Source organism: Pterocles gutturalis, unplaced genomic scaffold (assembly GCF_000699245.1).
Source record: "Pterocles gutturalis isolate BGI_N339 unplaced genomic scaffold, ASM69924v1 scaffold32981, whole genome shotgun sequence".
Lineage (NCBI taxonomy): Eukaryota > Metazoa > Chordata > Aves > Pterocliformes > Pteroclidae > Pterocles > Pterocles gutturalis.
In genome coordinates this window covers 610-26,759 of record NW_010098966.1, presented here as the reverse complement: position 1 = coordinate 26,759, position 26,150 = coordinate 610, and the positions used below count along the sequence as shown (strand labels likewise).

General features: G+C 39.9%; 1 protein-coding gene across 1 annotated transcript in view; it reads left to right on the top strand.

Annotated features, from left to right (window-relative positions):
- The window catches only part of RGS22 (regulator of G-protein signaling 22), a gene marked incomplete at its 3' end in the record, with an annotated part of 59,311 nt that extends 34,036 nt beyond the window's left edge, over positions 1–25,275 (top strand). The window contains exons 14-25 of the mRNA XM_010074940.1: positions 1,126–1,320; positions 5,549–5,641; positions 6,162–6,328; positions 9,423–9,585; positions 10,207–10,365; positions 12,126–12,188; positions 14,252–14,413; positions 17,358–17,537; positions 19,080–19,220; positions 22,884–23,048; positions 24,529–24,625; positions 25,166–25,275. Of these exons, the coding sequence (XP_010073242.1) occupies positions 1,126–1,320; positions 5,549–5,641; positions 6,162–6,328; positions 9,423–9,585; positions 10,207–10,365; positions 12,126–12,188; positions 14,252–14,413; positions 17,358–17,537; positions 19,080–19,220; positions 22,884–23,048; positions 24,529–24,625; positions 25,166–25,275 (1,695 nt within the window). The remainder of the gene's footprint in view (positions 1–1,125; positions 1,321–5,548; positions 5,642–6,161; positions 6,329–9,422; positions 9,586–10,206; positions 10,366–12,125; positions 12,189–14,251; positions 14,414–17,357; positions 17,538–19,079; positions 19,221–22,883; positions 23,049–24,528; positions 24,626–25,165) is intronic.
- Between the last annotated feature and the right edge of the window lie 875 nt (positions 25,276–26,150).

Below are 26,150 nucleotides of genomic sequence, written 5' to 3'. Positions count from 1 at the left end.
TGCAACATAAGGAAAATGAGAATTATCAGAAATTTTTATTCTTCATTGTCAAAACTGTCTGCTAATAAACAGTGAGGATGGGGTCCTCACTGCCATTCCAGAGAAAAATTCTGATTTATGCTGCCAATCTGATCCCCGACCATATGTTTGAAAATTAGTTATACTTTGACAATATGAAGAAGAGAAAGCACTTATATGAAATTTATTATGGCAGGATCTCTTTTCACTTGAGTTCCAAGCTGCGGTCAGAATTGTGATGTATTAGAAAGATATCCTGGAATATCTTCTCCAAGATATTTCTGGAAGAAAGTGTTTTTCTCTGAGTTTTCAATGTTGTTCTTCATAGCAATTTCTAAAACTTCTAAAAAACAAGAATTTGACGTGGGGGACTATTTGGAAAAAAAAAATCCTTTGAAATAAATAAAAAAATACTCTGTGCTTCAAGAATGAGCTGCTAGTGAGAAGAAAACATTCTCCAGGTTCAGCTTTCTTCTATTTGTGCATGTTGAATGGAAAACTCTGTGCTTCATAAAAAAAGCATACTGTAATCCTTACTTTCGTAACGATTTAGAGCTCAGTTGTGCAGTGGCATTTCCTGTTAGGGATCCTGTACCATGGCGGAGTCTAATCAATGTCGAAGAACGGTGCAAGAGAATCTCCAGACTGAATGAAATCTTATAATTTTTCATTAATTTTAACCTTCAATTAATAAATTGCTTTCTGTTCAGAAGAAGCAAGACTCTTCCACAAGCTGGCCCAGCACATATTCTGCAAAACAACAATGTGACTTCAGGAAGAGTGCAGTTGCTGCAATGACTGTGGTTATCTGAATCTAACTAAGAATCAGCCAAATATCTCCAGGCAAAGATCACATCAAGCATTATTTTGTGATCTAACCATTGTAACGAGCAGGAGTAAAAATGGCAGAGAGGTCAGTTAGGGCAATAACTGAATTTTGGACAAAATAGTAATATTGGTAAAAACAAGGCAAGTTTAATTACATTCACATTCAGAATATACAGCAGGGCAGTGGGGCACAGATATGCATTAATTCTCTTCTTCCATGGACTGTGAGCATGGAAATGGATGATAGCTAAGAAATCGTTATCTTCTGTTTTATTGTAGTTCCTTTATGCAACTTACATTGCCCCATCTGCCAGTATGGACATTGGACTTCGTCAGAGTAAGAAAAACATGATTTATCAGAGAATCGACCCAGCATTTGAGGATCTTTTTGACCCAGCAGAAGAATATATCCTCACTGTTCTGCTAGAACCGTGGAAGAAGATGGTGGAAGCAGACAAATGCACTTATGGAAAGGTAACTCACCTGGATTATACTGTGAAAAATTCTTATGTCAGGGAAGAAAATGACAAAAGCCTTCATACACAACCCTATTACATAGTCAGGAAGGGAGAAGTATTATGGGATGTTTTGCTCACCCACTCCTTTCTGTGCTGATGTGTGGAGTAGCCTGAACTTCCCATGGACAGCAGACTTCCCATCCAAAAGGAAGATGCAGGCTTCATAGACCCCTTGATCTGTGAATTAGGGAGGAACTCACTCAGGAAGCGTCACGTTTCTGCAATCTTGCCATTGATCAGAAAGTAATTTTCTTATGATGGATTGCCCACAAGCTTTCTATGTTTTGAATGATAAGCATAAAATAAGATGTGATTCTACAGTGTCAGCACAGTGATGGTAGGTTGATATTAATAGTATCAAGTATTTCTTGGTGTTTAGAACTAAAGTGTAGCTACTGCTTAGCATAAGAGGAAATGTGATATTTCCATTTCCATGCGGTGTGTCCCAGCTGAAACCAGGACCGTGACCCAGCTGTATTTGCCCCAAACACTTCTTAGATAGCTGCCCTGCTGTGTAAGGGCTAAATGTGCCCTGCAGGCTTCCTGAAGTAGGTTTCTCAGTGGTGTACTCAGTTCTAATCCCAGAAAGCCTCTGAGGGCTTGAACTGAGCAGCCTCGTGCAGGTCAGAGGAGACGGCTGCGATCCTTACTCTGCTTTTGACAAATAAGAACAAGAAATGGTGGAGGCAGTGGTGGATGATGTGGCTCTCTGCTCTTTGTAAACTTAACTACAAGCTACCAGCTGCAGGTCAAACTTTTAATTTCAAGTCTTTAACATCTCTCTCTTGGATATGGAAGGAGAAACCTACAGTGGAGAATCAGGAATCGGAGGGCAGAAAGCTACTCCTTGTTCCTGTTTTTCTCCACGGTGACCTTAAGATGAAGCACCTCCTTTTTTACAGGACACACCATCACTTACTGCTGATGCTTCTGTCAGCATGTACTGAGAACATGCATGCATTGCCTCCTGCAAAACATTTTGAAAACCTTTGGTGGACGTTTTGTAGTACAGTGTATTTCTGTTACTGCATCGTGCAAGCATGTATGAGCACCTAGGAGAACAGATACCTACGTACAAAATTGAGAATGGTCTTCTAAGCCTATGAGGTGGTGGCCAGTGTTAAACACTTAAGAATAGAGTACAAGAACAGCAAAAACCATACAGCAGTGTTGCCAGCTTCAGCACTGAGGAGGTGCCTGAAGCAGAGGTCTTATCCACATTTTTGTGTTTAATAGTCTTTGATAAGTTGTTTTTTTTTTTTTCACCAGGGGTTTATCTAAATGTGTCTGAGTGATTTTATATCTTCAGCCTCCCTGTAGCAGTGGTTTCCATGGTTTAATCACGCAACAGGAGAAAAAAAATGTTTATCTTGGTTTATTTGCAAACCCCTCCCTGATAATTTCACCCGGTGCCTCACTGTCACGACAAACAGCGAACAATGGTTATCTTGTCATATTCCCAGTGCTGTTGTGCTTTTACATGTTTCTGTTGTCTTGAAACTCAAGAACCCTAGACTACCCGACCTCTCTCTTACAGAAGGTGTTCCATACCTTTGTCACACTTGTCACCCCTCGGTACCTGTTATTTCACATTCTTTTGATGAGACGCAAGCAGTACTCAAGATCTGGATGCGCTAAGGATTATTCAGTGGCAGAATCATTTTTTCGGTTTTGCTCTTTGTTCCTTTCCTAATTGATTCTAATTGCCTTTTGACACCTGGTGAACTTTGAGTGGATGTGCAAGACGTAAGCTAATAGCCATCGGCAATGATTCCAAGATCTCTCTACTAAGTAATAACAGCTAATGGAAAGCCCTCATTTGGAGCTCACTGGAATGACTTAATGTTTATTGTCACTGAATTCAGCTGCCCTTTTATCACGCAGACACTAAAGTGTCCTGAAACCCTGCAGCTCTTCACAGTCAATTTCATTTTTTTTTGCTCTGTGGAATCATTTTGCAAACTTTGCTGTCTCCTGACTCACCTCCTTCTCTAGATAATTTTTGAATGTTTAAAAAAACAATCTCAGTGCAGATCCCTGTGAGACCCCAGTAGGAACCCCACCCCATTATGAAAGTGATTTATTTCTTTATTTTTGATTTTCTACCTTCTAATTAATTCACAAGGGGAGCTTCCCTCTCATCATCTGATAAATCAATTTCCTTAAGAAACTTTGAAAGTTTGAACATTGAAGAAAACTTACTAAAATGAAATATGCTAATCCAAACACATCTGTAAAATATTTGCTTTGCTTTTCAGCATCTTTTCTAAGCTTTCAGACAAATTATTTTTTCTAAGCTATTTCATCTATAATTGTTTATGACCTGCAGAACACCGTGTAATTGATTGATGCTTTCATTAACATGAAATTTTATTTATTTTCTATCAGACTAGTTTTACAGTCTTTCGTAAATGTCTATTTTCCATGTGTGTTATCAATACTAATTGTCTAGTACCTATTGCCAGTCCTCACTGAGTCAAGTCACCGACTCAGCCGAGTATTTTTACACATCATTTTTGTATAAAAAGGGCTCTGCTTTTGAGCACGCTCTGAATACAGTGTTTACACCACTTCTAGCAGCAGAATTCCTCTGAAGAAAGAACTGAAACTATAAACTTTTGTTTTAGGTTAGTTAATGAGTGTGTCAGTTTATACCTCCTGGAGTTAACCGAGGGATAATCGATCGCCCTTTCTGTTTAGATGATGCTTTGCTTCGCAAGCGTAGATACATGCAGACTTCTCAGTGTCCTAATAACACAAACATCTTAATCAGAGCATGAAAAACCAGGATGAAATCCTTTTGAGTGCACAATACATGTGTTTGTGAAGAGTTATAATACACAGACATAAACCGACCTGTTCTCGGAGGCACCGGAGGCTCTTTGTACTAGGCGCAGGCTGATGCTTGGACACACTCCTTCCCAGCACAAACACAAGGTCTGCTTTGAATTTTGTTCGGTCCCTGGCTCTACTCTTCCCCTTCGTTCTACCATACAGCAGGATATATTTGGCCCATAATGAAACAAGACACTTTCTCAAGAACTAGGTGAGTCCAAAACTGTTTATTCGGGACATGGTCAGTATGTATCTACATTTTTCTCTTTCAACAAAACACGAAAACGGGGGACTTCCTTTTTATTGTTGACTCTCATCCTGCCTCTATCTGCTTTCTGTTTAAACTTTATGAAAAATGTTCTGAATTATTTTCCTATTTACTTTAAACTACGTTTTCTTTTAAAGGAAAGAATACCCAAAAGCACTTTATAACAGTGGAATAGAGTTACATGGAGCCTGCAGGCATTCAGATAACACGGTGATTAGTGTGGTATTCACATTTAGACAAAAGCGTAATAATCTAAATCTAAAACCTCTCTTTTCTCTCGTGCACATAAACTCTTGCATAATAAGACCACTGCTTTCTAATCTTTGTCATAGGTGTGCTAATCAGTATAAGGAATTGCCTCAATTTTGCTAAATACCATAAAACCTGCATTTAAATGGTTTAGTCAGCCGAGAGGGACACCCGTTACTGATTGTCTGCATACAACATGGAGAACGGATCTAGCTACATGCATAAGGCTTCTAATTTATTTAAAAAATACCAATACTTCATGAATTCTAATCAAGCACAATTTATTATTTTAAGGCATCACCTGGTAGAAAACTAAGGTAGGGGACAAGACTGAAAGTCTAAAAGCTTTCGACCTTCCTTGTTCAGATGTTACGGCATCTTTCTTGTCTTAGATTTCAATTTCTGGAAATCTGTGGCACTCTATCTTTTTGACATTTCCCACTGAGAGTCATAGTTTTAAGACCTGTTTTTCTGCTTCTCACTTTGACATATAAGGTAAGTCTGACACAATATACATGATATATTCTATACACATTAGAATTTAGCATTTTTTTAATACAAAGTTCTTTTTTAAGGATATAATTACATTATTTAGTGGTGTTCTGTAGAAATCTACATGTGATCCTATGCAGATCCAAAACTTTTTTTAAAAAAAAGCTTTTAATTGAATCGTTTGTCACAAGGATGTGACTTCCAGTGTCTTCTAAACATCAGTCTCATTACTGGCAAATGTAGTCTTTTCTATCCACTGTCACTGGCAAGGTGCCAATCCAGTTCTCCATCTTTCTATAATGTGTGCTGTAGGGATGACATAAGATATTATTTTTATTAGGTGGAGTTGGTGGAAGAAACTCGACAGCTGGACTCCGTGTACTTTAGAAAGCTCCAGGCTTTGCATCAAGAGAGTGGTTCCAAGAAGGATGAGGTAAGACAAGTACCTACTAACAAAAACAAACTCTTTCTATCAGAGAGGGTTAACACTTTGAGTATCAGCAATGAAAGACTGACTACATGCCAGGTTGGAAAAGCAAGTAGTCCGATGTCTACCATTCATTTTGGGGAATGATTGACAGCCATTGTGTTAATTACCAATACAGGTCTTTTGTCAGTTACATCAACATCAGCCCATTGTACGATTGGAGTCAATGAGACAGTTTCCACTAAACACTGTATTTTGGGCCCTTAATTTTGAGTAAGTACCTCCATTTCAAGTAAATGACAGGTATATACCGGCTTATTTGATTACAAAACCTGCACACACTGCTGTGTTTAAAGCAAACATAAAACTAAAGCTAAGAGCCAGAGCCTTAACTCAATTTATTTTCTCAGCAATCAAAAGGCTGCTCTACAGAGACAGAAGGTATCTATATGCAAGGATTATTAGACTAAGCAAAATATGGAGATGAAAAATGTAGTTATGCAAGTGAAATAATTTCTTCCTTCAGAGTACTGTTGCTGACCTTGGTCTGCCATCCTGCCCTGATGCTCTCAAAGAAGATCAGCACTTGCGTCAAGTTCCCAAAGAATTGTCGGGTCCTATTCTATCTGACCTGATCCATGACAAAGAGAAGTTAGAACAGTTCTGGGCTTTTCTTAATGAGCACTCTGCTGGGTAGGTTTCTTCGTTATTATTATTTTACCCATTTCTAAGTTCAGAAGAAATCTCTGCTGAGGATCTTGGCTATCTAAATGTTCACAGATTTTAGTCTTTTTTTAAAAAAAAATATGTTTGTATATTTATGAAATACACATTCAGTTCAGACAACTGAATTGTCTTAACATTCTTGGGGTAAAAGTTCTCCTGTCATAACATGTTTGTATTAGAGTTCTGCTTTCACTTTCCACTTTGATTAGTGGCAAACCCTTGAGTAGACCAATTAGCATATAATGAGTAAAAATTTCTCTTTTTAAGTACAGATTCAATTTAGTACATTTTAAAAATTAAAGCTGGATGTTGTAAAAACGTACAAATAGGAGACAGCCACATTATTCTCACAGTGTGAGAGCAACCGCAGCTTTGTGTTTGCAGTGATCTGAACAGAATTAAATACCAGCTCACAGCAGATACAGTTTATGCAGGGTTTTTGAAAAAGTGAGCCCATTTGTATAAGGTGAGTTTGCCACCTTTATTTTTTCTTCCCCAAGCCCCACACTAATCTCTGACCTGTTTTAGGAAAAGGTAAATATACTTTTTAAGTAACTGCTACAAAGTCCTTAAATTGCTGCTTCCTTCCTTTGACCTGGGTTCCCATGAGCTGATGCTTTGCATACTGCCTCTGGCTTCTTGTCAAGCACTGCTATAATTTTAGCTTGGGTATGGGTCAACTTCTTCAAAAGTGTCCAGGGATGCACAGGAACCCAGTGCAGGTTTCCTCCGGCCAAGACTCAATGTCATCACTTCTGCTTATCATCATAGGTTTCCTTTGTAGTCAGAGAGAGAAATACACAATTCTGGACACAATTGTGTAATTCTGAAGGTAACATCTAAAATGAGTTTGGGTGAATCATTCATAAAGATGGCTATTTGTGCCCATTGACTACAAAAAGGCTGTCGGGAATGAGTTCAGACAGAGATTCTTATGCTGTGGGTGTCTACGGTCAAGTGATTTCTCAGTTAGTTGTCCAGACCAGTGGTCTCCAAACCTTTTTGATTGTGCACCCCCCATCAGTAAAACATTTTTCAGCATGCACCCTCAATATATGTATATTCATTTTAAAAAATTACATACTTGTGCTACTGATGTTCTATTTTCTTCCTGCTTCCATCTCGCACACCCCCTGGGGTGCGCACACCCCACTTGGAGACCACTGGTCTAGAGTTCCTCTCTAACCGGGGAAATGGCAGGAACTGACAGAGAACAGGTCACTGGCTAGGATGGGGTCCTGGACAGGTACCCTAAATCCCCTCTGGGACCTCCTGCCTCTCTGTTAGTCACAGAGAAGTCCCGTCTTAAGTGAGAAAGCCAGGCAGATAAATGTTTAAATTATGGAGAAATATTATTTTATAAAAAGTTATAATGAAGAAAAACATTTGGAAAAGACTCAGGAAACAGTTAAAGCTGGGTCCAGATCTTGTAACTCTGAAGTCCAGCCACCATGCTGTAGTAACATTGCTTAACGGTACTATAATCTTAAGGGATCCTAGAACTAATGCAGTCTGGAAAATTTCAGCAAAAACCAGCAAATATGTCATTTGCCTCTTGATCAAAATTTATGGCTCTCCTATTGCCCAATTGTAAATGATCTAAGTTTCAGGCAGGACAGGCTGCTGAGTACCTGAGCACAAATTCTGGTAAGAATCTAAACAAAGTTCCATGAATCAATATTTCATTAAATATATAGGATACGTTCACATAATTGCAGGAAAATTTCTGTTACTCTGGGTTAGTGCGTTACCACTTGTTAGTCTTGCGAGACTGGCTGTGCACGTGCTCCTGATCTGTTGAAAGAAAAAAGCAGACTACACTGGAATAAGCCACCACTGTAAATGGTTTAACCTAACATACTTTAAGATTATACACTTTGCTTTTTTTAATAAGATGGACATATTTTATTGGTTGTCATAGGTGGATGCAAAGGAGTAACTCCATAAACCACAGTAACTTGGACTGCTTGTGTTTGGGTGAATTTATTCACATTGTGATGAAGCAGCAAATGAAAGAACTTCAGTCTCAGTAGAACATAGGTCTATAAGGGTCTCGAAAGACTTTTGAAAGGGGGACATCTGTTCTTAAATCAGACAGATGCTTTTGAAAGTTTTACTCATAGACTAATGCTTTGCAAAAGCCAGTTACTAACCGAATGGAAAAGAGAAACAGATTTGTCTGAATTTAATCTTTCATATTTCCTGCTGCAAATAGAGTGAATGTCCTCATTAAAGCGCTCACAAAACTTCAGCTAATAAGATACTACCAGAAAACAGTCATATAAATTAAACTGAAATTGTAGGTATGTATATGTCACTTATTCTGTCCTCTGGCTTACAGAACAATATATGTCCCATTAAAACAAACTTAAACGGATAGTATACACTCAAAGGATTATGAACAATATCTAGATCAAGAATTGCATGTGGAGATTATTTGTCACTTACCATGAATAATGAAATAAGTAGTAGAATCAGTAATTTATTAAAAGGCAGCCCACAAAAAGCCCTAGAAACAAAATTGACTGTGAATTGTTTTTGTCTGCTTGACTGTGGGCTGACTGACAAGCTCTAGCACTTCACAGAGGGTAGGAAGGGTGATTTCTGGGGCTGGCCATCCAGCTGTCACCCCTGCTCCTTCCTCAGGCGATAGGACAAGGAGGCAGAACACGGGGTGTCGATTTGTCTCGGTGGCTCCCAGCCTGCAGTACTGCTTCAGCTTCTCATCTGTTTCATTTTTCATTCTCTCTGTGAGCTCTGGCACTATGGCTCTGGCTCACCGTCCCTGCTGGAGGTAGCAGCAGCACACTGAGGAGGTTACTCCTTCGAGGGACCCTAAATGAGATCCCTAAGACGTGTGTTTGATCTGCCTGTTCAGCAAGTGCCATGGTCTCACCAGATGGTACTAGCAAAGAAAAAACGACATAAAATGTCAGTCCCATCTGACCTGGTATTTAGGACTTGAACACTTTGGTGGCTTGTGGTTAAACTAATAACTCCACAGAATGTTGATGAAATTAACTCAGGATTGAAATAACATTCTGTTTAAATTTGTTTGTAGCATGGATCTCACGTGCTGGCTAGATATTGAACAGTTCAGAAAGATGCGCCACAAGGATGAAGAAAAAAGGGAGGAAAAATCTAAGGACATTAAAAACAAGTACTTAAACAAAAAATACTTCTTTGGACCCAACAGCCCAGCTACCAGAGAACAACAAGAACAGGTACCAGTTACAAAACCGTTCATAAAGAGCAATCACACCGAATGTGACGGAGATAAAAGTCCATAAACAAGCTGTTTTACTCCACCTTTGCCCCAGGCTACCTCCTCAAATCTTACCTATATTTTTGGCCAGAAATCTGCTTTTGTTCTAGTTGTGGGTGTCCCCTCCTTCCTGTTCAGGCTCTTCCTCCCCCTGTCCTTACAGAACATCTCTCTTAAATCTTGATCTGAGGCCGCAGCCAGAGCATGCACAACACAGCTCAGAAAAAGTGTAAAAATGGCTTTCAGGAAGAGTGACTTGTTCCAGCTTTCTATTTTAGTATGTCAGTAAAGCCACAGACAGCGAGTCTGAGCCGTGGTACTCTGATATATCTTGATACTTAGGAAATTTACTCGGTCAAGCTGGGGTATTATTTGCCGGAGTCTGTATTCTATTATAGGTAGGGACAAATGTAATCTGTTCCCTTTTATGAAAAGTACATGTGAGCCTTGGGTAAGCATGCATTAAATGCTTTGCTTATGGTTAAGCTCATGCTTTGCTAAATCAAGGATGTAGAGAGATAAAGGACTTTGGGTATACACAAAAGTTTATGTCATGTGTTATTGTATTTGGATTGCTTAGCTAATGCGTGCAGGTGGAGGATGGGGACAAATCCTTCACGATAAACTTTCGGCAGCGGTTCTGCTAGAAATTCAGCAATGCGTCCAGAAGAGATTAGAAGAACAATGGCTGCCATTGTTCCTGGCAGATGAGCACCACGGGGCAGAGGAACGAGCAAAGGTAATTTTTTAACATCAGCAGCACATCCAGGCATTGTTTTTTGTTTGGCTAATAACTTACCCTTGGGATAAAATGGTTCAGAGGAAAAGCAGCCCACAACTCACATTCAGTTTACATTGAAAGAGACATTCTAGCATGTACAGGTTGAAGCATTTAGCTTGATAACTGTGAAGGCAGCTCCTCTGAAGGCTCAGTCTGCCTGACAGTATTATTGTTAGATCCTACATCTGAAGGAGCTAATGTTAGCTCTGCTGCCAGCCAGGCTGCCAGGGGAGTAAACGAACCTTTGCTGCAGTGCTGCGCTCTCCACACGCCATTCTGCCCTAGCCATACGCTTGCACACAGGAGAAATGCTGCTTTGTGTAAAGGATTTGCCCAAGGGGACAAGAACACAAGCAAATGAGTGGGCTTCCCACGCTGTATTCTCCCTCTCTCTCTGACGCTGTCCATACTCTCCCATCTGGAGCTGCAGTGCCTGCAGAAATGACTCCAGGGCTTGTGAAATTCTGCTGAGAGGGGAGGTTAACTGCTACGAGCCTTGTTTCCAATTGGCTGCTTCAGAAAGTTGCCAGGAAACTGGGAATGAGAAGCCTTTCACTCCTGCTGGCTCCTTAGAAAGAAATGGACAGAGTTCACGTCCACCTTCCATGAGAGTGCCTCGGTGCCTGGGAGCTGTGCGGAGAGGTCATCCTGCGGGTGACAGATCCAAAAAACTCGGGTTTTTTGCACTTCTACAAAAGCTCTGAAATTTGACAGCTCCACCAAGCAGAGGCTTGATCGGTAAACTGCACTGATTCATAGAACTTGTTCTCAATGATCTTTTTAACACCAAGAAGGATGTCAGGAGTGTTGTCAGAAGTGTTGAACCGGATCCTTTCCATTAGAGCACTAAGCAATTGGAAGACTGTAGGTTCTGATAGGCAAATTGTAATTTTAGTAATGATCAAGTTAAAGCAAAATTTCCTAACCCTTTGCCCTTTTTTTAGCTGAACTCTACCTCCTTTATGAGCCGTGGCACAAGACCAAGCTGCTTGCAGGTCTGGAAGGTAGCTCATGGCTCTTCTTGCACCTGCTGCACTGTGCTGGCAGGGAGAGGAGCCCCCCACCCAGTTTGGAAAACGCTGCATTCAACTCTAATAAACAGTTTGCAGGAAATACAGACTTCTAATGAGCTTTTAGTCTTTTCCTAACTCCATTTATGTCTGACTGCTCTTTTCTCTTTCTTACTGCAAATTCAGAGGATGAAAAGGTCCTTTGAAGAACATATTTTAGAAGAAATGAAACCAGATGACATTCTCCGCTTGGCTTCATATTTCACAGTGACCAAACACTGTGGGCATGCTATGTAGTCCTTATGCAGAAAATCTGCCCTTGATTTGAGGTGTGTTTTTGCTACAAAGAAGCTGCAGGATCAAGCCTGTATTTCTGATATAGCTGTCCAATGGAACTAAAATGTTTCATACAAAAAAAAAAAAAAAAAGTTATGGCCCAAAATCTGTTCCCAATGTAAGTCACCCAGAAGGTTATGGGTAAAGTGAACCAGTGGAAGAGCACAGTTTGACTGCCATGGCCTCTTGTCTTGTCCAACTCCCCAGTGTTAATGAGCAGGTGCTCATTTATAGCTGATGGTCCACACGTTTCAGATATAAGGATCCAAATGAAGATATATCAATCATTCTGCCACTGTGGTCTCAATCATTAGAGGGCTGAACATGAAACAAGAAGAAAAAATACAATGATAATCTTTTGTTCAATCGTAGATAAGGGGTGTAACTGAGGATCTTTCACACCAAAAACAGGAGAAGACACCTAGGATGTGGAAGGCAAGTGAAGTTTACTGTGTCTCTTGTGTCTGCAGTTTCACTGTCTTTTCTGTTTCGACCTTGCAAATCCTTCACAATTTCTCTGCTGCCAGTGTAATGTAATGTAATGTAATGGCCCAAATGTAATGCTGCCAAAAGCAGGCATGATTGCACTGGCCACTGTGGACTGATTACTCACGTTACTGGTGAATTTAGCTCCCTGCTGGATGTTCACGGTAAATTTCTCTCTCTTTCTGGCTGGAGAGGTCATACTTGAAAAAAACAGGTCTCTTGTCCTGGGCTTTGGAGCACTCTTAACCCTCCTCAAACTCGTATTGTACCTCTAATTCACATTTATCTGTATTTTGCATGCAGTGGACTTATTGGGACAAGCTGTTCATTCCAGCATCTGGTAGTTTATTTATTATTGCAAGTGGATTACGTGCAGACACAAAAGGGAATGTGAAGTATGCAGTGGAGTGGGCAGGTTTAATCATATCTCACAGTATCTGTTTCATTTAGAATTGTATTTTAATCTTACAGCACTGAGATAATATCAATTTTAAACATCTTAAACCTTTGTAATAATACATTTCATCAGATGTTTGCCAGTTTTTTCCTCTTGAAGAGCAGTGAACTCTTTGTGATTGCCAACATACAAGTTGTGTACATTTATTCAGTTGAACTTTTATTGTCTGTTGAAATCAAACTGGAGACCCGGTCAGCAATTACCCATGCAAACCATTAGCTCAAAGGGGATCCAAAGTGCATGTGGGTTCTGTTAACTGAGTTTTCCCTTTGTCTGTTTGTCAGGAAGATGGTTATTTTCCATGTTCTGCTTCAAAGTTTTTGACCCATAAAATAAGCAGCGTTCGTATATTAGTATGGGGTGGGAGCAACATTCTGCTCTTCCCTTCATAAATATGCCCCAGAAATAATTTCTCCCAAAAGTTGCCTAAATCCTGGTCGCAGGGGATAGAACATGTTTGGAGAATTGGAGGAGGGCTGAGAAGATGCCACCTTACTGTCCAAGTTGAGCCAACCTTGTTTTAGCCACAGGACCCTTTAGGCAACCAGCACCCACCCTCTGGCAAGGGTCGGCTCTCATCCCCGGCAGGCTCTGTGGCAGGACACTAAGCACAACCCCTGCTTTGAAGAGAAGTTGCAGAAAGACTTTCTGCTTAGAATCAGGTTAGATTTCCAGGACTGCCTGCAGCAACTGAAAATACTTCTGTCCCACGCTGACCATCGAACAGCACTCCATCCCTCCAGGACTTCTATGATGCTATGACTGCAAGAGTTTTCTACCACTGTTAGAAGATCGTTTTCATTCATCCATCTGATAACAAAGGAGGGTTGTTTGGCTTGCTCCTCAGTGACAGCACAAGAACTGTTTGTTCAGGAAGGCAGGCCAGCCTGAACTTCATTTCAAACAGACTGTCCCTGCACAAGCCATCTTTCTGTTCTTCACCCTTTCCTGGCTGCCTACTGCTCCGTGCTTTGCAGCATCAGGATTTCCAAACCGTCTCAAAGACTTTAAATTCTATTTTACTATTGGTAGCTTTATTCCACAGAGAGCAAACCCTCTGGCTTCTGTTGCTGAGCATGGCAACACATTTCAAAGCTCATTTTGTTGGTGAGATCCCTGTCAGAAGCATTTTACAACTTTAAGCTATGCGGTTTGTCTGTTCCTTTTTCTTTGTTGTTTGTTTGCACAAAACTCAAACTGTTCTCTAGAAAAGTAGCCTGTTGCCATAATCAATAACAATAGCTGTTTCCATACTTTATAGTATGTAGTCATATGGTCTAAATCATTGTCAGTCATTTCCTCTCCCATCATGTCTTCCAAAAAAATGTTGCCCAAACCAAACTGGAAAAAAAAAAAAAAAAAAAGAAAAAAGAAAAAAGGAAAGAAAGAAATGAAGCCTTGCCACATTCTATTGTATCCATCTCATAAACTCATAAACTACTGAAAGTTAGGGTCAGTGCACAGATAAGAATCAGACAGTTTATGCTAACTAATGCCTTTGTTATTGCTTTTTGAAACAAATTTTATTTGGTGCTTTTATTTCTCCTTTTGACAGCATGTGGACAAAAAGTGGGTCTCTTCATCGAGTGAAATAATTGCTTTCCGCAAGGCGCTGCTGAATCCAGTGACAGCGAATCAGTTTAAACGCTTTGTGTCACTGAAAGGAGATCTGCTGGAGAACGGCGTGCTCTTTTGGCAAGAGGTACAGAAGTACAAGGTATGGTGGTAAAATGGAACAAGGGGAATATCACTCAATTTGTAAGCAAATGCATCCATTACTGCATACCAGGAGAATTTTAACAAGAATATTTCAAGGCATTTCATAGTAAAACCTCTTTCACTGTTTAACTGCTTTTTTTTTTCTTTGAGGAAAATCCTCTCTTCTTAAGGGTAACTTGTCTGTTTTATCCCTGTATTTCTTAATGCTTCTTCAAACTGTTACATTCTTCTGAGTCTCTGAAGGGATGCTACTAACCAGCTACTGCCCAGATTTCGGTATACATCTGCAGAGCAGCAGAAAATATGCAAGCACTAAAGGGTTAATTCTGTCTTTATAGTTACATACTGTTAAATACTAAGATTATTGCTGGATTTGGTAATCCCTCAAAAATCAGAGAAAACTTTAAAATTCAATCAAATGTACAGACGTAAAGACAGTACCTACCCAAAAAGCTTACAGGGACAACACAGACCCCAGCCCTCCTGCACCCCATACGGTCACATTTGACGGCAGCTGAGCATGTGGCCAAGGTGAAACGTGATGGGCATGGTCAGCAGGGATTGTCTCTCTCCCAAATACATGCCCCTGTGTGAAATTGCTGCTGTGTGGGGTGAAACACAATGGGAAAACACTGGAGGGAGCCTTTAAATCCCACTGCAGCTTCCTAGTAGTAACCTGGACTGAATGGAGGGGCACCACGGATCTGTCACTTGTTCCTCATTCCTCTGGGATATTGCTGATGCAAAAGTGCTACCGGAGTGCAGAGGCTCTCCTGGGCTCCTGAACACAGCCCGTGTGTGCACGGCAGGTTAGCTAACATGCTCGGAAATTAGGAGGTAAACACAGCTGACGCTGCAGTGGCACTTGCAGCTCCTGCTGCAGGCATCTGGGTGTTTTTCCACTGTTTAATTTCATACATTTGAATGTGGGGTCTGCTTTAGAAGCTGAAGCTCCCCTGTTTGCAGGGAACCATCTCCCCTCCTAACAGAGACTCTGACCCCCAAGCAAGGAATCATTGTCTGAAACGCTCCCTGGGGCTGCTGCTCTCTCTTGGTTACAGAGAGACCAGCTTAGACTAGAAACGTGACGTGAAGGCACCTGAAGTTCCATGATATAAATCCTTCTCAAAATATTTGATATTTTTTCAGATTTGTGACTCTTCATTGCTACATTGTGGAGGACATGGAAATTCCTGCAAATTAATGTGGAGTGTAGTTTAGACTGTTTTCTTTGTGGATCTGCTCTCTGAAGAAAGCCTTCATTATTTTACATCCCACCCCCTCTCCTTCATTTATGTTAATTTTATTTGTCTTCTTATCAAGAAAAAGTACAATCTGACCATATTTCTACATGCATGCGATTTGTCACGGTTGGCAGCTGATGCTCTTTATAGAAGCAAAGGGCTGGAGCAGTAGGAGTGTTGTAGGTCAGGCTGAACTGGAGGAATGCTGCCAAAGACGTGGGCAGCACTTTGCACAATGCATACTTGTATTGTCTGAGCCCTATCATGCCATCAGTTTAGACAGATCTCCCTTTAGGAGTCAATGACTGCATTGCTCCTCGTAACCCATTGGGTTGGCAGCACATCTTGGGACAATCAAAAAAAAAAAAAACAACTTTTTTTTTTTTTTTAATAAAATGAAGAAATATAATTCTGTGGATCATTTCCATCTGTTCCTCTATGTTCATGTCTCATCCCTCTTCATATCATATGGTTTGTCTGTCTTCCCTCTTACTCCAGCTCTCTGCCTTTTCTTCTATGCTAGATGAGCAAAGGAAGCCACAATATATTCTTAGGATATATTGAATATGTTTTTGTATTGCCTTACTTTCTTCACTGTAGTGGTTATAATTCCTTTTTTTTTTTTTTCCTTCACAAAACTAAAAAGTATTCATAATAAAACAAACCAGCTCTTTCACATACCACATTTCTGGTTAAAAGCCCTGTTTTTAATTTCTTTGCAAAGTAAATATCCAGCCTCCTACACCAAAACTAAATGCAAATTCTTCATTTAGAGAGCTCCCTTCCTGAAAATTCTCTAGGGTGCTCATTGTGTCTTTACTAGATATATGTGATAATCTCCTAGTGTTGTAGAAATTTCTTGCTGTTTATGGATAGATGGAAAGTTCATGTTTCAAAGCATTTGAAGGAAGTTCTTTGAATTATTTTCCTCCCTGTCGAAATCCAACGGTAGCATCATCAGAGTGTGAAAACACAGTGATAACAGGTTTTACAGGAACAATAGGATCACATTAAAAAAAGTAGAAAACCCCCAGTGTTTCTTTGAGATCTCACCCTTGTAAGTTCACATTTGTTTCATATTCTGTTCTGCACAGAATTATTTCAAACACTGAGGTTTTGGGAAACTAGAAAATCTTAATGAATGGGGGAAACTAGAAGATTTCAAAGAAGGGAAGATTGTGCTGGTAGCTGAAATTGTCCCCTCTTGTGCCAACATTCCTAGTCATAATACCTTGTACCCTTTAAATAGTTCCCCTCTTTTCTTGGAGTATTCAGAATATTTCTTTGTCTTTTAGTTACCATGACTATTCTAGTCATAGCAGGCTCATGGTGAAAATCAGTGAATTTCACACCCGTAGGTGTGTTTCTCTTTTCAGAAATGCCTCCTATTTGCCAGTGAAGTACTTGGACTGAATGCAGGATAAAAACCACCCCGTTCCATCAGCGTGCGCAGGCAGAGATTAGCACCTAAAAGCAATGATTGCTATGTATCCGCATTTGCAAACCAGAAGCCCCACTCATGTCTTAACTATGTCTTTGACCGTGCACATTTGCTATAAGAATTCTGTTCTACATACTGAAGAAATCTACTGTATAATTATTTTTGTATGACTATAACTCTTTGATCACTGGGCCCCTGTAAAGGGTCTTGCGTCTCTCTCTCTCCATTGACTGAAAATGCTATTTTTCATCTTTCAGGACTTGTGCCATTCTCATTGTGACGATGCCACAGTCCAGAAAAAGATCACAGCTATTATTGACTGCTTTATTAATTCCGCCGTACCTCCGGCTTTGCAGATTGACATCCCAACCGAACAAGCGAAGAAGATTCTGGAGCGCAGGAAAGAACTAGGACCTTACATTTTCAGAGAAGCACAGGTAAGAAACTGGGAGAATCTCTGTAACAGAACTAGCTAGAGTCTGTGTGCCTGATTTTAAGGACAGGATTTATTACTTATCTGATGATTTGGCCTCCACACATAAGCCTGGGCATGAAGGAGAACACTATAGCCATGCATTTCAACCAAGAGAGTATGGTGGAGAAGACAGAGAGCCTTCAGATACCGACTGCTGAATAAACCAGACAAGCTCTGACAGCAGATCCTGGAAAGGTGTTCTCCAGGTCTGTGTTAGGAATTCTGGCAGTAGAAACCACTTCTGTCTATGTTTTTAATCGCTTGTTCTTTACGACTTGGTTAATGTCAGAGAAATAATTTGTAGTTGGAAAGTTTGTCGTTTTTGTAGTTTCTGAAAAAAAAAGCAGATGTGAGTAAAGCACAAAGACAACTTACCGAATGCCTTTCCCTTTATTACAGAAAGTCTGTATTAAATGCCTGTAGACAATTCTCTCTCTGATCTTTGTACTAATCAGACTGAAGAGCAATTCATGAACCTTTATTACAGACTTAGTATCTTCTTATTCCTTGTTACTGTCTTCTCTGACTTATCTTCTACACCCAGGAAAGTTTGTTCCTCTTCTTTTCCTATAAAGTTGCCATCAGCACCTTTAAACATCAACTGTGAGTCAGTAAAGTGTTTGGATTACAAAAAGATGAACAGTTTGTCAGAGAAAAGAGTTCATAGAGGCACTAGGACAAATAAGAAGTCTCATTTCAGCCTGTGTAAAACCCAGCGAACTCCAGAAATGTGGCACAAAACCAAGGGAAGAACTTGGCCAAAAAGCTGTGACTGGAACACGACAGTGACTCCCATGTCACTTTCAAGTCTGTTGAGTCAGAAGCAGTGAGGTGACGAACGTGCTCGGCTCCTTTGAAGCCAAGTTTCTCAATGAGAATTAAACACCAAAATAAATTGAAAAATGTGAGCCTTAGTACGTGCAGCAACAGAATTCACTGAGCCCCTCTGTTTGCTTTTCTAAAATTGTTTTTCTTATTCTAGTTCAAAAAAAGACCCTGTGAGAGATTATATCATTTAAAAATTATCCAAGATTTGCTCATAGATCTGTAATGTGGTTTAAGAGCCTTTCCAGAGGCAAAAAAGTATTTCCTTTCTCTTAAGGAGGGAAAAAGCCCCCTCTCCCTAATGAACTGAATATTTTAAATACTTGAGCAGAACAGCGGTGCAAAAGTAATTCTACTGGTGTATATTTTATCAGGAATACTTGTAAAAAATGATGGATGTTTTCATTAATGCAAACAATTGTTTAGGGAAATATAAAAAAAAGAAAGTGCCTTTTAACTGTGTTTTAGGAAGATTTCTCACCAGTAATAAACACACTGATGAAAAGCATGTGCCGAGCAAAGCTGGGCTGAAATGTCAGGACACAGTACGTGGGAGGAACAAGGCTGTGTATTCAAAAAGAAATAGTTATTTCATTCTCATGGTAAACTACATTTTATTTTACAGTCAGCTCTGCTTTCTTAACAGAGTCAAGCCTGACTTTCTTTTCTTTCTGTGCAGATGACTATTTTTGCTCTTCTGTTTAAATTTTGGGCAAAATTCTGTAAGTTTCGAAGCAATTTGGCTAGTGACAAAATTCTGCTTGCCCTGGAGAGAAAAAAGGGAAAAAAGATGCGAAAGAAGGAAGGCAAAACAGTAGAGGTAAGGCTCAGAAAGTACCAGGTGATGGCTGACGAACTGCACAAAACCTCCTTCATGAACAAACATACATGAATTCAGATATCCCCTTCTCAGCCTGATCCAAAGCTACCGAAATATTTTTTTTTAGAATTCAAGCTTTACATGCAACCCGGTCCTAGGGCGATTAGTTCCCAATCCTGCCAATGCACATACATATGTTTAACTTGAAGCAGATGACTCAATGGAATACTCCTTTCATTAAGCAGAGAGGCAAATGTATTTTAGTCAATTTTTTTTTTTTTTTTTGTCAAGAGAAGAGTGAAAAAGACGGCTGAATAAAAAAAAGAAATCTATGTACGGTCCATGTGTACAATGGGTAACTGCACTTTCAGTATGTACTGTCCTGTTTCAGAATTTACAGTCCTCGGTCACTATTGAAAGCAAAACAAAACCAAACCAGATTTCATACCTACTTTTCAGACAGAGTATTTGAAAAGTCTGCACATTATTTTTGAAACTATTTACGTGCTAATTGGCTTGTAGAGCCTTTTTCTTTTCTTGACTGTTTCTCAGCTTTGACAGTGAAATTGTTACACTGTTCACAATGAGTTTCCAGACAGTTTCAGTGCATTAACAGAACTGTGACCTCTACAGTGGAATGCTTGCTTGTAAAATTGTTTTTCTTGGAATTTTATTATTAAAATATAATGGTTTTTTTTCCTATTGATTATAGGCTTTGCAAAAGTTTATTTTTTACAAAATATAATTGTTTGGCCAGCTTTGAGAAGAGAACATTCCTTTAAGGGCAGAGAAATTATTGGACTTGCAAAATATCACAAGAAGCATTAAAAGACCTTTACATATTTTAAATACCATGTACACACGTGTTGAGCTATTACTCGTGATGAGAACCACATGAGTACCTGGACAGATAAAGCCATATATGCCCGTAAGAACATGTACACATTGTCATCCTCTTTTAGACACATGAAAATTGAGGACCAGTGAAGCGTTACTCGAGGCCACACACCAATGTCAAGTGAAATCTAAAATCCAAGCACTCATGTTCCTTTCTCCTAAGCATGTTGCCTCCATACAGATATATCTGGCAAGGCCATTGGCAATACTTATAGCACAAGAACGCAATATTTCATAGTAATGCACTTTTACGTTTTCACAAACTTATTTTTTCCATCTGTTTGTTGCCTGTCTATAAGATTTCTGATTAAGATCAAGGAAGTAAAGAGTAAGTCTTGGGCAGGAGGGCAAAAGCCTAGCTTTTATGGGGAACAAATGGGCAAGGTGAGTTACCCTTCTAAGCTGGGAAATAGGGTAAGAAATTTTAGAAAGCGACAGGCAGAGAACGCAGTTCAGTAAACAGTTTGCAGACTATTCTTCTCACTAAAAACTATCAATAAACCAGTTACCCTTCAACATCTCTTGCAAGAATAGGTGGAACAGATAAGGTTTTGAAACCCTTTTCCCCCCTCTATTATCGTTTAAAGAATTTGCCACTCCCTGTTCACTTGCCAGAGATTTCTGTCCCCTTAGGGACAACATAACTATTCAAATGATTCAAGATCCCTTAAGGATACTGATAAGGTTCATCCAACATAAGCCATAGCAGGTTCACTTGACAGCTTGTAGAAGGTGATGATCGCTTGACATTTAAAATTATGCCTATGCTCCTCTGCCCCCCCCATGCTCAGGTTGAAGGAGAGGAAAGCTCTGCCAAGGGTTAGAAAAGGGTTATACACTTATATATTCTCCCCCTCCCGCCCCCAAATCAGTGTACATTTTGGGTTTATGTCAAACAGAACAATCACGGTCCTGGGGAGGAATTTTACTTTCTCCCTTCTCACAGATTTGTTGGGTTGCCCAGTCTGCCTGGGCTCACCTCACTTGCTGAACTGGTCGGATAAGAGTTGGATTTTTCTGTAGTATAACGGAAAAAACAGGCAGACAAAGAGGCTTTCACTGGACAATGATGCATGACTTGGTATTATTTGACTATGTCAATATTTTTTGTGTGTGCCCATTTGCTATTTTTTGGCAAATCCTACCGAAGGCTTCCTGGCAATGGACTCAGTGCAGGGGAGGAGTTGCCAGCAAGGGACACCATGCAAGCACCCTACAATGCAGAGACCTCTTTTAAGCTAGAGTCTGGGAGGCAGGGATGGGTAGGTACAGGGTGAAGTAAGCTCGAACATTCAGCATAATGTGATTGCTTCAGTATTGAGCTGAAATACTTGTTTGCCTTGGGAGAGCATGGTTTGCTTCTCACTTTTCACATATTTGCCCTCAGTGTGGCACAGCTATATGGGCTCGTCTTTGGCCCATCTGTGGATCTGCTCCTTTGTTGACTGCTAGATGCACATGCCACCTTCTTTCAAAAATATCAGACTGCCTCCATGCCAGTATTTGTAATTTGTTGTATACACAATTGCATTTTACCTCCAAAATAGATTTTGGATTTTTTGCTTTCGAGTGTACAAAATAGTTTTAAGTTACACCATAAATCTGTACTTACTTCTTCCATGCCCTTTGCAGAGAAAGGTAAAACCATAAGCATTCCTTTTCCTTGCCCATGTTTCCCTCATCTCTCTAAGCTTCTTAGCAGGAAGCTTGTTTGCTAGTAAGTGTGTAATGTCATGGGATATGACATTGCCATAACATTGCCTGATTTATTATGAGAAGTCACTATTAAAGACCTCATTTAATTTATTCACATTGAGAAAGCAAGCAAACATAAACTGTAGTATATTAGCATACACACTGTTTCTGTATTTGCTTTGGCATCCCTGTTCCTTCAAGTGAGTGCGCCACAGAAGTTAGTAAGCCTTCTGGAGAGAAGACGAACACCACACTGCTGGGGCACTTCTATACCCAAAAGTCACCCTTATAGATGTCCATAGGACAGTGGGGATGATGAGGAAGGAAAACGCACCTTGGGAGCAAGGAAACAGGATATTCTGATCCCTTTCTGGACCTTTCAGGGACTTTCTGAGTGACTTTGGGAAAAGATTTGACTTCTCTTTTTTTTACTATTTCTCATTTACAACATGGGAGAGTTATATTACTTGCCTAATGGGGATGTTATGGGTTTAATTATGTGGGGTTAAATATGAACATTGATTAATGTTCATAAAGGGTTTTGGGATCATCAGACAAAATGTGCAAATGTGCATGCAGCCTTAGTAAAATACTAAAACAACATGAAAATGACAACTAGTTAATCATCAGAGCAGTTCACCAAGGGCTACAATGCCTTGTCCTTCACTGTAAATGTTTTAAATGAGATTGCCTGTGTTCCTAACACATATACTGCAGTTCATTCACAGCTACTGGACCAAGCTGGAATTAATAATGAGAAATCATATATTCTACATTTATACCTGAGGCCAAATAGAGAGTCATGATGGCCTCCCTGTCCTTAAAATATGTTATGTTGCAGATCAAGGCAGAAAACCTTGATCAGGACAAATAAATGCTTTAAAAAACCAGCATCTTCTGCTGTTTTTTATTATGCCTAACGTGATGAATTACGAAAGTGGGCATTACAAAACATTACTGCATATGACACTATCCCATTTACAATGACAGTTTTTGCTTCCTCAGACTTCACTTTTACTGTAGCTCAGTAACTATTGTTCACATCTAATTATGAGTTCTTGTTATTGACAGGGTAAAGAAGCGGGGACAAAACTCACCAGTCTGTCAAGCAGAGCTTTGGTAGACGAGATTGGTGTGGAGAGAGGACCAGCACCATTATCAGATGGATATGGGTGGCAGGTGAAAAACAAACATGTTGCTAGAGATATCATCACTCAAGAGAAGTTTACCTTACAGGTGATGGTCTTTTCTTTTTTTTAAATTTAGGTTCTAAGTAACATTAATAGCTAACAACATAGTAAGCTCTTTAGGTGTATAGGTTTAAAAAGAATCTTTATTTAAAGATAAATTGAAGAAAAGGAAGTTCAATTCTGGAATAAGAAGCTTTTCATTACTTGTGAAATTCATATCCTGAAATAATTTGGTTTATGCTCACATGTCAAAAACGAAGCTGAACTCATTCAGGAAATCTAGGTATTTGGATAGCAAATTTGACAGAAAATAGCTCTTTAGTACCTCTTCCAGAACAACTCTCATGATGCATCAAAGTGAAAAGGTAACAGTCATTTCACTGGAGAAACAGGAAGAACAGACGTGCCAGCTTGGGCATATCAAGGGATCATTCACAGCTGAGTTGACACTGCCATGACACAATGGGGGATCTGTGCAATGACATAATCACAGCTTTGTCATGCGCTGCAGGAGTAAATCACACTCCAGACACTGCTTGTATTCCATAGAGCTCTTCTCATGGCATCATGTCAGCAATGAGCAGAACACAGGAACAAGCAATCTGAAATAACCTCAAAATATGAAGCCACAGTGCAAACTGCATAGCTAAGCTCACACTCATCCCTTAAATGGACCTTTTAACATTTGCTCATACCTCTTTAAAAAAAAAAAACAAACATGAGTTGGGTGAGCCAGTATATCCATATCATATGCCTAAGCCCTCAAGAAGAGGCAGGTAACTGCAGAAAGAGCAATAATCTTTTACAGAGCAGTTTCTTCTCCAAGCCCCTTTCTGCTACAGGAAGATGCTAGAAGTTCTTCTTACTGAGTCATGAAATTACAAATTGGCCCCAAAGTTCTCAGCCTGGAAGGAAAAAAAAAGGCCAAATAAAAGTACAGTTCCCATACTGATTTGTGAGAGTGACCTAAAATTTACATGGAACCTGAACCGTGGTTGTTGTAATGTAAGGAGCAACATTTGTTCCTCAGAAAAGGAAAGGACAAGATCCCCAGGTGGTAGCAGCACTCTGCTGGAGAGGGTGGGCAGAAAGAACTCGGAGGCTAATGAGACCTTCAGTGATTTGAGAAAGGACACACTGGAACAATGTCACAAGGAAATAAAATCAAGTCCTCAATAGCATGAAATATTTTGATATTTTGGAAGGGGAAAGTCTGCTGTATTTAGGTTTTGAATACGAAAGGAGAGAGGACAGGACTCAAACCAGGGATGGAGAATAAATGAATGTAGACATCATATCTGTCAAACTTGCTTAAATTGCATTTCATGGTGTTTTGAGATCTCCTTATTTCCAGCAATACTATTTTTCCCATTATTCCAGTATTGTCATGACAAAACTTCTTGATAATTGTGATTATTCAATGACAGGGATATAATAGAAATATTTTTTTTGACTCACTGTTGAAATGGACCAGGAACTACCGGTGGCATGATCAGGAGGCTGATGGTTTTTAATGGTTCTTGCAGGCTTCCTGGTCCTATTCCAAGTACATAGAAGCCTTGGAGCAGGAGAGGATACTCCTTAAAATGCAAGAAGACCTGGAGAAATCATCATTACTTACAGGTTGTTAACCAAGCCCTGTAGTTTGGGAGGACAAGCTTACAGCTTAGGTGAAATTCTCTCAGTATAAGGACTTTGCTCTTCTTTGGAGTTGTGCACGTAGACTGCTGCCTCTCTTATGCTGCCTGCAGAGGAGTTGTTCTCTGCAACTCCTACTCGTGAGTGATAAGTTTTTTAAGAAAGGGAAAGTGAAAGTTGCAAGGCAGAGGATTATGGCCATTTTCTCATTCTGCACAGTGTCATGGAAATCCTATTGGGTTCACATATATATTTCACCTCCCTGGCTTCTTGTGCTTCATCAACTCACGTACAATCGGAGAAATGAAACTTTTTTCCCACAAGTTTGTCAGCATGATTTTGGGGGACATAAGAGGTATCGCCTCATCCTTGTGTCGGCCAGGAGTATCCTTTAGGTCTTCTCCATGGATATTATGACCTGTTTGTTCATCAAATAACTCCACTTAGCAGTAGGGCTAGCAATAGCACTGTGTGATATTTAAACCATTCAGTTTCCCATCATTTAAATTTTCTTTCCATATATAGGTACTTCATCTATGTCCTTCCCGAAGCCTGGAAACTCCGAAAAATCTACCATTTCTCCAAAGACTAGTGTGATTTTGGAGAAACACTCAAATCTTCCCAAGAAACAGAAAGTGAGCACCAGACTGCCAACAAGTGTGCTTTGAAATTTAGATTCTTAAAAGCTAGTTTTCCTGCTGTCAGTGCTGATGCTCATTAGTGGCAGGTTATCCCACTCCAAATCATCTTTAACTAAAGTACAGCCTTAACATGAAGATTCTTAAAAGCTAGTTTTCCTGCTGTCAGTGCTGATGCTCATTAGTGGCAGGTTATCCCACTCCAAATCATCTTTAACTAAAGTTGTACAGCCTCAACATGAAGGCAAGATTATTTTTCACTCCAACCATGGTTAGTGGACCTAATGTTGACCAGATGGAATCTTGTTGCAAAATGGTTGTCTCTGAAATGCAGTTGCGTAAGCTTTCCAGCTAAAATATTTTAAATAGGAGCAAGAGATGACTGGAAGAAGCTCAGACCCCATGAAGTTACTGGCAAGGAACTAGCAATAGATTATCTCTGCTGAAGTCAATTAAACATTAGAATGGGAGAAAAAAGTGGGACAGCAAGGAGATCTGCCAAAGACAGAAAAACCGATCTTGCTTCAAAACATTAATTCCTAGATGGAAGAATCCGTTGGAGGTTTTGTTTTGGTCTTCTAAGCCCATGCTGAAATTAGATGGACTTAAAAAATAATGGAACTTGGACTGTGACTCCCCTTCCTTCTCTGCTCCTCCTTCCTCTTCTAATTCAACACTGCTATTTTAGGCAAGTTGGTGTCCTGCCCTTGCTAATCCTCCTAAACTCCCCAGTGCCTGAACACACTCTTCCTGTGGCAGCAGTTTATGTATGCGTTTTCACTGAAATCTGCAGCGTTCCTTGGTCTTTCTTCACATTCTTCCCTCTTATCACCACCTCTGTTTGCAGTTAAAGTCATCCAGTCGTGTGGGAC